Below are 12,940 nucleotides of genomic sequence, written 5' to 3' on the forward strand. Positions count from 1 at the left end.
GCTATTTATGTGAGAAGAAATGCCCCACTTAACCCTTTGATTTTTACATATGAATTTAATGGCAGTGTGATATACGTTAAAAAATAATCTATTATATTTTAAACGCGCTCCCCGAAAAATGGCGTGCTCAGTGTTTCTCAAAAATGTTCTAGCTTTTCTCCCCTCCCTCCGTCTTTGAGTTCAGAATAGCGCATCTATCGTTAAGAGTTATTTATCAGTGGCTGACTAAAATGAGATGCAATTTTAGTGCTGAAACATTTTTAATTGCTCTCAAAGGAAGTTTGTAGCAATTATATTAGTCCTGTCGGTCTTTTTTATGCGATTTTTCGCTTGACCGATTTTTCGTCTGACGCTTCTGACTTTTCGTCCTCAAAAACGGTATAAACAGGTAGCGCCCAGCGGGCATTAAGTGCTCTTAGAGCTCTTCAGCTCTGTTTCAGATCAAACTGTTTTGGAGACTGATACTTATACTTATGGTGTAAAGGGCGGTTCTTCACCCGAAGACACCCCCACTGTTGAACCCCCCTCCCAATATTGCCCCCCCTCCCCATATTGCCCCCCCCCCCCCAACCGCGCTGTTGCCCCCACCCCAGTGTTGCCCCCCCCCCCCCAATCTGTCCCCAGTGCAGACAATTCTTGACATTTTTTGACTTTTATCAGCCCTAGGTGTCAAAGAACCTCCTCTAGGGTTTGATAATAGGTTACTGCATTGTTTCTCGTGGTAGAATGATTTCTACATTTTAACACCACGAATTTTAGCATTTTTTTGACAAAACGTGCAATTTTTTTTTAATTTTTTGACATTTTTTCCCCTATTCAGGTCTTTCCAGACCCAGGGGCAAGAAAACATCCTAAGGGGGTTGATAATAAGTTACCGACAAATTTTAATGGCCATGGAATAGTTTTTAAACTTTTTAATGTCACAAATTTTAGCAATTTTTTGATAAAACTTGCTTTTTCAAGTTTTTTTGAATTTTTTTGTAGCTTTTTAGAGTTTTTTAGCCTTAGGAGCCGAGGAGCCTCCTCTAGGGTTTGACAATAGTTTACTGAATAATTAATTGCTCTCAAACGAAGTTTGTAGCAATTTTATTAGTCCTGTCGGTCTCATGCGATTTTTCGCCTTACCGATTTTGCGTCTGACGCTTTTGACTTTTCGTCCTCAAAAACGGGATAAACAGGTAGCGCCCAGCGGGAATTAAGTGCTGTTAGAGCTTTTCAGCTCTGCTTCATCTAAAACTGTTTTGGAGACTTATACTTATGGTGTGAAGGGCGGTTCCTAGAGTTTGAAGACACTCCACCCCCACTTTTGACCCCCACCACTTTTGCCGCAACCTCCTCCCCCGCAACTTGCTGTTGACCCCCAACCAACCGTTGTCCACCCACCCCTCCCTCACGCCCCTCCCAATCAGCCCCGCGGTGCACCCTCGTGGCTCCGTTCGAACAACCGATCGCTAAAAACAAGCAATTTTATACTGCTTTTCACAATTTTTTTCAGGTTTTTTAAAAATGTTTGTCATTATTTGAGTTTTTTCAGCCCTAGGTGTCAAAAAACCTCATCTAGGGTATTATATGGGTTACTGCATAGTTTCTAGTGGCATTGGAATTGTTTCTACATTTTAACCTCACGAGTTTTAGCATTTTTTTTTGACAAAACGTGCAAATTTTTAAATTTTTTGACACTTGATTTTCATTATTCACTTCTTTTCAGATTTAGGGGCCAGAAAACTTACTTAAAGGTTTGATAATTAGCTACTGAAAAAATGTTATTCGCCATAAAATAGCTTTGAGTTTTTTAATATGACAAATTTTAGCGATCTTTTTGATAAAACTTGCATTTTTTTTGTCGTTTTTTAGGTTTTTCCAGCCTAAAGAGCGGACGAATCTCCTCTCTCTAGGGTTTGACAATGGGTTAATGGGACAATGGGGCAATTTTTAAAAAATATTTGCAATTTTTTCAAGTTTTTAATTTTTTCATTTTTTCCAGCACCAGGGACCAAGGTTTGATGATAAGCAGTCGCATAGTTTTTAAAGTTAATGGAATGGTTATCAATATTTTAATGACTCCTTAAAATTTAATTTTTCCAGTGAAACTAATTAAAGCTTGAAATAGGGATAATGGATAGTCTCTTAAGACTTTGAAATGGTTTTGAAGATTTTAATATCTTGAATTTTAGCAAGACTTTGTTAAAATTTCCGATTGTTTTCAATTTTGTTGAATATTTTTGTCCTTTTCTGAGTTCAACTATCATTACTGGCCAACGAAGCTTTTCAAGTCTTGCAGACGGGTGTCTTAACATAACTCTAGATACAAAAATTAGTTTTTAACATTTTCGATGTGAAATCTGAAAGCTTTTTAAATTTTACAATATATTGCAAATTTTTAAAATACCAGCTTTTTATTTGATTTATTTACTAGCAAGGCTAGAAAACTAAAAGTTGAAGAGTCGAATCAAACTAAAGCTAGCCTCACTAAACCGCGGCTAGCTACTGACGAAGCCAACCGCTCCCCGGTCGCTTGAGGGCAATTCGCTCGACGTTAGTCGGTTATGTTTTTAGATTAAATGGAATGTCTTGCAAGACTTTAACATCTCGAATATTAGCATATTTTTGATATTTTTAGCCATTTTTTCCAATTTTTTTTGACATTTACTAATTATTCAAATTTTTTGAACCTCAAAGGTCAGAAAGCCTCCGTTAGGGTTTGATATTAAATTACTGGAAAATTTTTGTTGGTCATGGAATAATTTTCATCTTTTTAATATCAAGTTATAGCAGTTTTTTTATACAACTTTCAATTTTTTGAAGTTTAAAAATTTTTGTCTTTTCTTAGGTTTCTCTAGCCTCAAGTGCCACGGAAATTCCTCTAAGGTTTGATAATTTATTACTGCATAATTTAGAGATGTAATGGAATGTTCTTCAAGATTTTTAATATCACGAATTTAAGCACTTTTTTAAAATATTTGCAATTTTTCATGTTTTTGATTTTTTTCCTTCAACAGAGGCCCTCGAACCTCCTCCATGGTTTGATAATAAGCTGCTGCATAGTTTCTAGAGTTAAAGGGTTGGTGATCAACTTTTTTTGACTCCAGTTTTAGTAATTTTTGGGTAAAACTTAAACTTTTCAAATTTTTGGAAAATTTGTATGTTCCAAGTGTATGGATCTTTATGAGCCTGTGAAACTATTTCTGGCTTGAAACAGGGATACCGAATAGTCTATTGAGACTATGAATTGGTTCTTAAGATATTAATGTCTGGCGTAATGTCATCTTTGCGTAATGTCATCATCTCTGATCCTCATTATCAATGAGTTATAGTTGAAATGTTTTTTATCATAACTTATCTAACAAGCAATTTTTAGGAAACCATTTTTAATTGCTCTCAAAAGCAATTTGTAGCAAATTTACTACCCTATTTGTCTTTTATGCAATTTATCGCTTGGCCGATTTTTCGTCTGACCCATTTGACTTTCGTCTTCAGAAACGGGATAAAGATGTAGTGCCCTGAGGTCACTAAACCGTGGCTAGCGGTTGACGAAGCCAACCGCTCGCCGGTCGTTTGAGAGCAATTCGCCCGACGTTTATTGGTTCTGTTGAAATTTTTGCTCCAACATTTCCAAGAAATTGATGAACATAAATGCCAGCCGTTTTACGACGGGGGAAGGATTATTGGTCCTCGATTTTTACAACCTAAAAAGGTTTTGGTTTTTATTGGTGCAAAATTTCAATTTGGGACACCTAGAATTTGGATTGTATTAGTGCTCTGTCTTTTTGCACTTCAAAGAATTTAAATTGTTTTAGGCCCCTTTTTAAGACCACAAAATGAGTATTGGCTGAGCATGTTTTTAAGACGCCGGGTTCAAGGTGGGTAGTTTTAAATGAGCGAAATGAACTGGAGGTTCAGAGGTAGAAATAAGCGATAAAGCACTGCTTTTAACGACAAATTCTGAGAGCAGAGAGAAGAGTAGTTTTCTTCGGGCATTCTGTTTGAGGAGTTAGTCATAAATTTTCGTTTTGTGGCCTTGTTTGCGTTGTGCTGCCTAAAGCTGTTCTAATTTATTCTACAATTTTCAAATCTGTAAATTATTTTCTAGTAGTTTCATAATCGCTTATTCAGCTATTACACTTTTTCACTTTGTAAATTGTATTTACTACTCTGAATCATATTTAATAAATTTTGTTGCTGTTTTGCACTCCTGTCCCTTTTGATTGCTAACGAGAGTTCTTATAAATTTAACATTGCGTTTGAATAATTTAATTGATCTCATGGAATGTCTTAGACATGACTGGTTTTTAGTCATACCGAGTTGCTGTTGAAATGAACTTGCTGGAAATTAGACTCTCATTTTGAGCGTCAGGATTTGAGTGAGTGCAACTGGTATGTTGCAAAAGATTTTATTTCTTTTTTATTGTCGCTAACCTATGATTTATAGGTAGATGTCTATATGGTTCATCGCAATTGTTTCTGCTTTTTGTCTAGGGTATTTCAAATAATAAGATAAGGCACTGAATGTGGAAATTGTAAGTTGTAGGTTTACTGTGTGTACTGGTTTCTTTTCACTGAACATAGAAAATGTTTACTCTAACTGCTGTTTTTTAAGGTGGATGTATGCGCCTCTCAACATTGCTTTCGACTCAATGATTTATTAGTTGAATCATCAATTAGTTGTCGTGGCATACTTGCTAATTGGCAGAATGATCCCTTCGACTCTTGGTGGTTCCAAAAAATCCTCCCGGATCAGCGAGGATGTCCAATCTGTAACTCTGTACAGACACAGGCATGTATTGCTACACCTGTATGCAGTGCCATTTGCCATGCTCTACCTACTATGGGGAGGGTTCTACTTCCACATGAATCCCGAGGGTGTGAATAGGTTGACATTGTTTAATCCTTTGAATGCCAATGGGACATCTGATGAGGGGATTATGGGAATGGAACAGGTGGCTACTGGGGATGAAAACCAAGTTAGAGGCTCATTCGCTTCCTTTAATTTATATAAAACATTAGTGCTAACTTTTCACCAAAAATTGTTCCTTATAATGCGTGCTGGGTTTCAGAAAAAAGCGTGCCATCTTTCCTTTTGAATGTCAGTTTTAATATGTTTGGAATGTCATGGCTGGCTGATGTTTGAAGGAAACACGAAACAACAAGCACTGCCGTGAAGTTAAACACATGTTCAGAAATGTCAAATGGGCAATCATAATGATTTTTAATTGCCGCGTCAGCAATTCCAGACGGCTATTATTGCGCTCATAATTTTACAATTCAAAGAATTTGAATTGTATTGGGGCGCTGTTTTTTTTTAAGATGTGTTCACACATTTTTCAATGACTTTGAGCTTTCAAAATGGGATAGACAGGTAAAGCTCAGCGGGCATTAAGTTTCATTAGAGGCCCAAATTGGGCTTCAGTAGTCCTTCAAGTGCTTAGAGTGGTGGAGCTGCTGGGATGGCCTTAAGTTAAGGTTAAAAGGTCATTTTTAGGAGTTTTTGGGCTCAAAATTTTGCATTTTTTCATGTTTTTTGTGATTTTTTTGAGATTTTTGTTGGATTAGTCTTAGGTTGAAGTCTTAGGTTGGATTAGTCTTAGGTTGGATTAGTCTTAGGTTGAAAAATGATGAAGGCATTTTGCGAGACAAAATTACTTGTTATGACCATTTTATGAGTTATATGTTTTAGTACTACAAATACAAACGCGGAAAATGATAATAATTTTTGCACTTTTTTCAAGTTTTTTGAAAATATTTTTTCATTTTTGGAGTTTTTCCAGCTTCAGGGGCCAGGAAATGTCCTTTGCTGTTTGATAATAGAGCACTGCATAGATTTAGTAATAATGGATTGGCTTTCAACATTTTATTGTCTCGAAATTCGGCATTTTTTTTTATAAAATCGGCAATTTTTTCAAAGTTTCTTCAAGTTTTTGTCACTTTTTCTCTACCGCGGTCTGATAAAAGGTTACTGCATGGTTGTTAGTTGCAATGCCTTTTTTTCAACAATTTAACCTTTAAATTTTGGAAATTTTTTGATAAAATTTGCAATTTTCAAGATTTTTTCTTTCACTTTTTTTTCAAAACATTTGTCTTCTATTCAGTTTTTCTTGCCTCAGTAGCCAGCTAACCTCATCCAGGGTTTGATAGAATGTTATTAGATAGTTGCTAAGGGGCAATTGAACGGTTTTCAACATTTTAATAGAACGAATTTCTGTTTTTGAAATTTGAGATGTTTTCTAAAAATTTTTTGACTTTTGATCTTTGAGCCAATGAATGCTTGGAAATGGGTTAATGGATAGCCTCTAAAGGTACAGAAATAATTCTTAACGATTTTTATCACGATTTTCAGCAAAATTTCGTTAAAGTTTGCAATTGATTTCATTTTTAAATTTTTTTGGTCTTTTTCGAGTTAATCGATCTTCAAGGGCCAATGAATGTTTTCAGGTCATGCAGATATAATACTGGACCGATTTCAGAAACAAAAATTGGTCTTGAACATGTTTTTGAAATAGGTATATTTAAAGGGATGAAACTTTGCCTAAGGGGTAAAAGCTTCAAGAGTTTTAGTAATGAGCATATTTTTGTTTAGTTTATTTGATTGTTTTAGTTTCTCAATTTTTGAGACAATTTTGTTTGTGTTTTGGCTGGCATTTTTTAATTGATCTGCTGCTCAGGTACAGTACTTTAAGTTTTTCATTCAATTCTTTGAATTGTATTTCAGGACTTGTCCTGCTATGTTTTTTTACTTCGTCTAACAGATTTTTGTTTCGTCTTACCCTTACTTCTTGGAATTGACTTTTTCAATGACTTCAGTGACTTCTACTGCTTTGCAGTTGAAATTTGTTTTCGTGGCGTCATTTTTGCTTTCCGTTCAATTGCGTGACTTACCTCACTCGAAAAATGACTTCTGAACACTTATGCAACTTAAATTTTATGAACATTTACTAATTAAAGGTCAATAAGGTTTATCTAAGTAGTGCCAAACTTATATGGCCTAATTCCTGAGTAATAGAGTCTTGAGTTTTAATACTTGCTTGGTTTTTTTCTTTTAGAGCAAATGTATCTCATAAAAATGACAGTCCGAATCTAACCCAAAAAGTCTAGTGGATTATTAAAAACCTTATTTCTTTAGTTGTTTTAGTTCATGGTAGGCCACAAGGGTATATCGCGGCTATTTTACGGCAATCTGCAGGCTATGTTTTTTAATAGCTGAGCTTCAATAGTTTGAATTGTATTGAAGCTATGTAGAAGCTATGAGACGCGAAGAGCAGTTTTGAAGAAGCGTTTTTTTTACGAACCAAATAGGTTCACGAACCCCGAGAAACGTATGGTGATCTTCTGTTTCAAGTGTCACTGAAACAGGATGCAAAAGACAATGCTGCAATTGAAAACAAGATTAATGCTAATCTGTTGAAAAAAAAAAGAAGAGAGAATTAGACTTGTTTTTGTTCGTGCATTGCGATCGAGAGCTAGAAAAGTCGACGATTAGGTTTTTTTATCTGTGACTTTTAGCTCGAGCCCAAGCAACTTTCATTGCAAATTTGACGAGTAATGGCGCGTTTTGATGTGTTCTACCATTGTTAGGACAATTAGACTTTAAGATGCAATGTTGTACTATTTTTGTAATTTTGCCATTTTAGACAGATTGTGCGGTTTTTGTTTCCTCACCTTCTTCAGTCTGCGGTATTTTTTAAGTTTCAAATATTGTTTCTGGTAGCTTTGATTATCCGTTGATTTTATTTGTAATTTTTAGTTATTTTTGTCGAAGCAAATTGATACAATGAAATCTATATTCGGACTGTTATTTAATTTTAAAGATTTCTGCTTATTTTTTTCTGTGTATATATTGTTGAATACGTTCTATAATTAATAGCCGCGTCAGCAATTCTAGGCGACTATTATAACGCGTCTTGTTTTTTTTTAACTTCGTCTAGCAGATTTTTGTTTCGTCTTACCCTGACTTCTTTGCAATTGACTTTTTCAATGACTTCAGTGACTTGTACTGCTTTGCAGTTAAATTTTGTGTTCGTGACGTCATTTCTGCTTTTAGGTCAATTGCTTGACTTGCCTCACTCAAAAAAATTACTTCTGAACTCAATTATGAAACTTCAAATTTTATGAACATTTACTATTTAAAGGTCAATAGTGTGCATCTAAGTAGTGACAAACTTATATGACCTAATTACTGAGTAATAGAGTCTTGAGTGTTAATATCGAATACTAGATTTGAAAAGGCTCCATTAGGGCTTTTCCTTGTAGAGGAAATGTGTCTCATAAAATGACTGTCCGAATCTAACCCAATAAGTCTAGTGGTCTATTAAAAGGCTGGTGGTCTATCTGTCAATCTTATTTCTTTTGTTGTTTCAATTCATGGTAGGCCACAAGCGTCTATCGCGACTATTTTCCGGCAATCTACCGGGTGTTTTGATTGCTTATTCTGGAGTGTTATATGAATATTGTTACAGTGTGGAAGCAATCAAACGTTTATTAGTAATGTTTGCACTAAAATAAATTAGCTTTTTTTCCGGTTTTTAACCAAGTTTGTGCTCTTGTTTTTTTTGCGGTTGAAAATGCCTTATTTTGTGGGTCGTCATTGAGCTAGAACGGTTGCTGCATTTCTCAAAAGAATAATCGTTTGAACATCGCATATTATACAAAGATTTTATTGTTTTCTTTTTCTTCCGTCCTCGGTTTTCTTATGTATCGCTCTTATTGTTCTTTTATAGGTGTAAGCTGAGCGTAGCTATATTGCGCTACTCTACTTTTTCGTCGGCTGGTGCTCTTTTTGTTTTTACCGTTGTTCGCATAACCGAACTGAAAAAGTTAAATTTTGTTGAATGAATTTGCGCGCCTGGGGTTGTTTCTTTCTCCCCTAGCATTTTTTTTTACATATTTGTTGAAGCAGTCGTAAATTTTATAACTCATTTCTGTATCAATCTTTTTCTATGGCAGGCAAGACTATTCCGCAGCTGGAGCGGTAGTCTGTCGGCTGTGTTCTAAATTTCTAGCTGGTCATTGATTCAAAATGGTATCCCACGGTACGCTGATAACAAATTTCTTGAAGTTGCAATTTGTGCTGATTTACTTGAGAACAATTACTTCTGTAGAAACATTTGACTTATTTCTTTTCGTTTTATTTTTTTCAAATTGAAGAGTATAGTGAAGTAAATATTTTCTTTAAGGAGTTAGTTGCCTTTGGCATTGGTCAAATTGAGCTTGAGTGGACTTTAAGTTGTTTTTGTCGATAAGAATTGCTTATTTTGAATCGGACTTGTGCCGCTTTTGTATTGCTGAGCACTTTTGATATGTTTGGTGTTATTAGTGTGTCATTAATGGCTAAATTATATTAGTCATGTTGGTCTTCTTTATGCGATTTTTCGCTTGTCTGATTTTTCGTCTGACCCATTTGACTTTTCGTCCTCAGAAACTGGATAAACAGGTAGCCCCCAGCGGGAATTAAGTTTTGTTAGAGCCTTTCAGCTCACTAGTTTGCAAGTAGACTATTCACAGAAGCTGTTATGGAGACTTATAAAGGGCGGATCTTAGAAATTGACCGTCCAGTTAAGCTAAAGCTAGTCTCCTTAAACCGTGGCCAGCTACTGACGAAGCCAACCTGTCGCCGGTTGTTTCAGGGCAATTCGCCCGACGTTTTTTCTTCAGCATCTCTTGTTTGTCACTTCACGTTAATAGATCAATTCATGGGAATGAAGAGAATATAGGCGTGACTGTATTGCGCAAATTTAAAATTTTTTGATGGAGTTCGACTATTTATTTGTCTTCTGGTTTTTTGCTTCTTTCAATTTTCTAGCCTCTTATTTGCGTTTTTGTCATTAGCTGTCTCTTGCTAGGTTTTTTTTTAGAAAATCTAAGATGTCTAGAGGCAGCTTAATCATGGTCCAATTGTCAAATTTAGAATGCTCTTATGTTTAATTGCTCTCCAACAAAGCCTCACTAAACCGTGCCTAGCTAGGGACAAAGCCAACCGCTCGCCGGCTGTTTGAGAGCAATTCACCCGACTTTATTCGGTAATGTTCGTCTAATTTAATTAGCTGCTCTTGAACGAAGTTTGTAGTAATTATTGCAAACGTGTTGGTCCTTTTTATGCAAATCTTTCACGTGACCATTTTGCGCATTTCTTCTAGAACATTCTTTGACTTCTCAAGTGACTTTTTCACGCTTTCGTTCTCCATTTTTGAGTGATCTCTATTGCTCTCACTCCGAAGTAAAGCCTGTTGCTAGAATGAAACCGATTCCAGCATAGCATCAAGGAGGGCCTGATAGCCGAGTGGGCAGTGCTTTTGGTGAGGGAGTGGTAGGTCAATGTTTCGAATCCGGCGTGTTTAACAATTTTTGCTCCTATAAAGAAAAATTTATCTAGGCTAGAGCCCCTGAATCAAATTGCATCGCCTGTTGTTCGAGAGCAATTCTTCCGACATTAATTGGTTTATGTTTATCGCTGATCTATCTTTTTTCAGACTTCTTTCTTTGCGCCTGCAGTTCATACTGATATGATTAAAGCTGTATAGTTGGATATTTCTGTAACAGTTTCTCCAATACTGTTCTTCGGTTGTTCTGTAGATCTGTACCTCATACTGAAGCGTAAATTTTTGCTGTTCTCGCAAGCGGGCCTTTATCTGGTTTTCACGCTTCTTGGTTTTCATTGAGTAAATATAAAAAAACGAATATTGGCACCTACTTTATCGGTATAATTTCTTTGCCAAGTATTTTATTTCTACCAAGAGTCTTTACCAATTATTTAAATTATTATCAAGAAATTTAATGGAAATTTTTAATAGCCGCGTCAGCAATTCCAGACGGCTATTTCTGCGCTCCTAATTTTTTTTACTTCGTCTAACAAATTTTTGTTTCGTCCTGCCCTGACTTTTTTGCAATTGACTTTTTCAATGACTTCAGTGACTTCTACTGCTTTGCACTCAAAATTTGTGTTCGTGACGTCATTTCTGCTTTTAGGTCAATTACGTGACTTAAATCACTCAGAAAATTACTTCTGAACTCACTTATGAAATTTCAAATTTTATGAACATTTACTAATTAAAGGTCAATAGTGCATCCAAGTAGTGACAAACTTATATGACCTAATTACTGAGTAATAGAGTCTTGAGTGTTAATATCGAATACTAGTTTTGAAAAAGCTCCATTAGGACTTTTTCCTTGTAGAGGAAATGTGTCTCATAAAATGACAGTCCAACTCTAACCCAGAAAGTCTAGTGGTCAATTAAAAAGCTGGTGGTCTATCTGTCAATCTTATTTCTTTTGTTGTTTCAATTCATGGTAGGCCACAAGCGTCTATCGCGGCTATTTTCCGGCAATCTGCCAGCTATATTTGAGTAATTTGGTACATACTACGTAGAAAATAATTAAGTGGCCGTTCGGTTGTTATCGAATAACATAAATATTGTTGTCCTATATGGAAATTAAAACCAAATATGGCCTTGGAACTAATGAATTAAGAGCAAAATAATGTCGAGACTTACAAAGATTATCAGCGCATTAAATAGGGCTATATCGTGTGAAGAGCGGGCTGGGGCGCGCGACAGTCTTTTATAGCGAATTTTTGTTATTTTTGTTCTGAGTGCGTGACAGTGTTTTATAGCAAGTTTTTGTTCTATTGCATCTGTTGAGACATAAGTGAAGTCTTTTGCTAGTAGGAATTTTTTATAACTAACTGTTGTATTTTTCGTAGTTGTTTATAGGGAAAAATGACAAAAGATTTAGAAAAATATAGCTGTTTTTGTCCGTTTCTCGAACTTTTGTTTTGGTAAAAAATTGTAGTTTGGTAGCCTTTCTTGATTATTGTTCCGATTATTGTAAGCGATTATTGTTCTAGATCTTGAGTTTGCCCAAACAATGTTTTTACTATCAGTTGTACTGAACAATGTTTTAGCTTTTATGTGAACTTTCATAAAAAATGAATTATCTAGTGTATCTAGTGTTTCATAGCAAAATTGGCCCAAAACATTTTTAATAGCCGCCGTCAGTCTCTCATCGGTTTTTATTTAGGCGCTCACCTATTGTTAAGTTTCTCTTACCTTTTGATCATGTTTTTCATTTTACATAAGTCAGAATTTTCACGCTTGACTTCTGACTTGCCGCACTCGCTTTTTCAACTGAATGGATTTTATATTCTTTCACGCAATTTAGTGAATACGGCCAATGTCACAAGAGAAAATTAAAAAACGGGATAAACCGATAATGCCCGGTCATTAGTCAGGGCATCAGGTTATCAAAGTTCATTAGAGTGATTGCTAGCTAACATTAGTATTAAGCTTTCAGTTTAGAGAAGCTGAATTAAGTATATTTTAGAATCTAACTGAAACTGCGAGCCAATTAAGAACTTTTTAACACTAAAAAGAAATGGAAAACAATTAGTCAGTTTCTTCTTCTTTTTCTGTTGCAATCCCAGTGTGCATCGATCGCGTTAACGGTGGCTATTTTCCGGCAATTTGCGGGCTATGTTTAACCTTCGAACTGAATGGACTTTTCTTTGTGAGGAGTGACTATTGCAAAGGTTTTTAATTGCTCTCGAACAAAGTTTCTAGTAATTAATCTAAACGTATTTTTCTTGGTCTTCTTTAATGAAAAATTTTTGCTTGAACGTTTTGGCTTTACGAGTGTTTTTTATGCCTTTGACATTTTCGTTTTGTGTGATCTAAATTTATCTATCATTCACAAGTGCCAGCAGCTGAACTCAAGTGGCGGAAGTTTACTACTAAAAGTCGAATTGAAAGTGAGCAAAAATGACATTATTTGAAGCCCCATAAGTGAATTTAAATACTAAACAAATTTACTTGTTTTTGTTTTAGTTTTCTGTTTTTGTTCCTAATTTATAAGTTGCCTTTTTCGTGTGCGTACGTGTACCTCTGTGTTCTAGTTCTCAGCAACTATTTTTTTTGCGGTTGTTTAATGAGAAACTGGCTGGAATTGTGAGTTTTAT

General features: G+C 35.5%; 1 protein-coding gene across 1 annotated transcript in view; it reads left to right on the forward strand.

Annotated features, from left to right (window-relative positions):
- LOC142341731 (endoplasmic reticulum transmembrane helix translocase-like) overlaps positions 1-12,940 on the forward strand; it is an 89,911-nt gene that overhangs the window by 19,166 nt on the left and 57,805 nt on the right. Inside the window, exon 2 of the mRNA XM_075392905.1 lies at positions 4,596-4,961. Within this exon, the coding sequence (XP_075249020.1) occupies positions 4,692-4,961 (270 nt within the window). The 5' untranslated portion in view covers positions 4,596-4,691. The remainder of the gene's footprint in view (positions 1-4,595; positions 4,962-12,940) is intronic.

Source organism: Convolutriloba macropyga, chromosome 1, assembly GCF_964194025.1.
Source record: "Convolutriloba macropyga chromosome 1, txConMacr16.3, whole genome shotgun sequence".
NCBI lineage: Eukaryota > Metazoa > Xenacoelomorpha > Acoela > Convolutidae > Convolutriloba > Convolutriloba macropyga.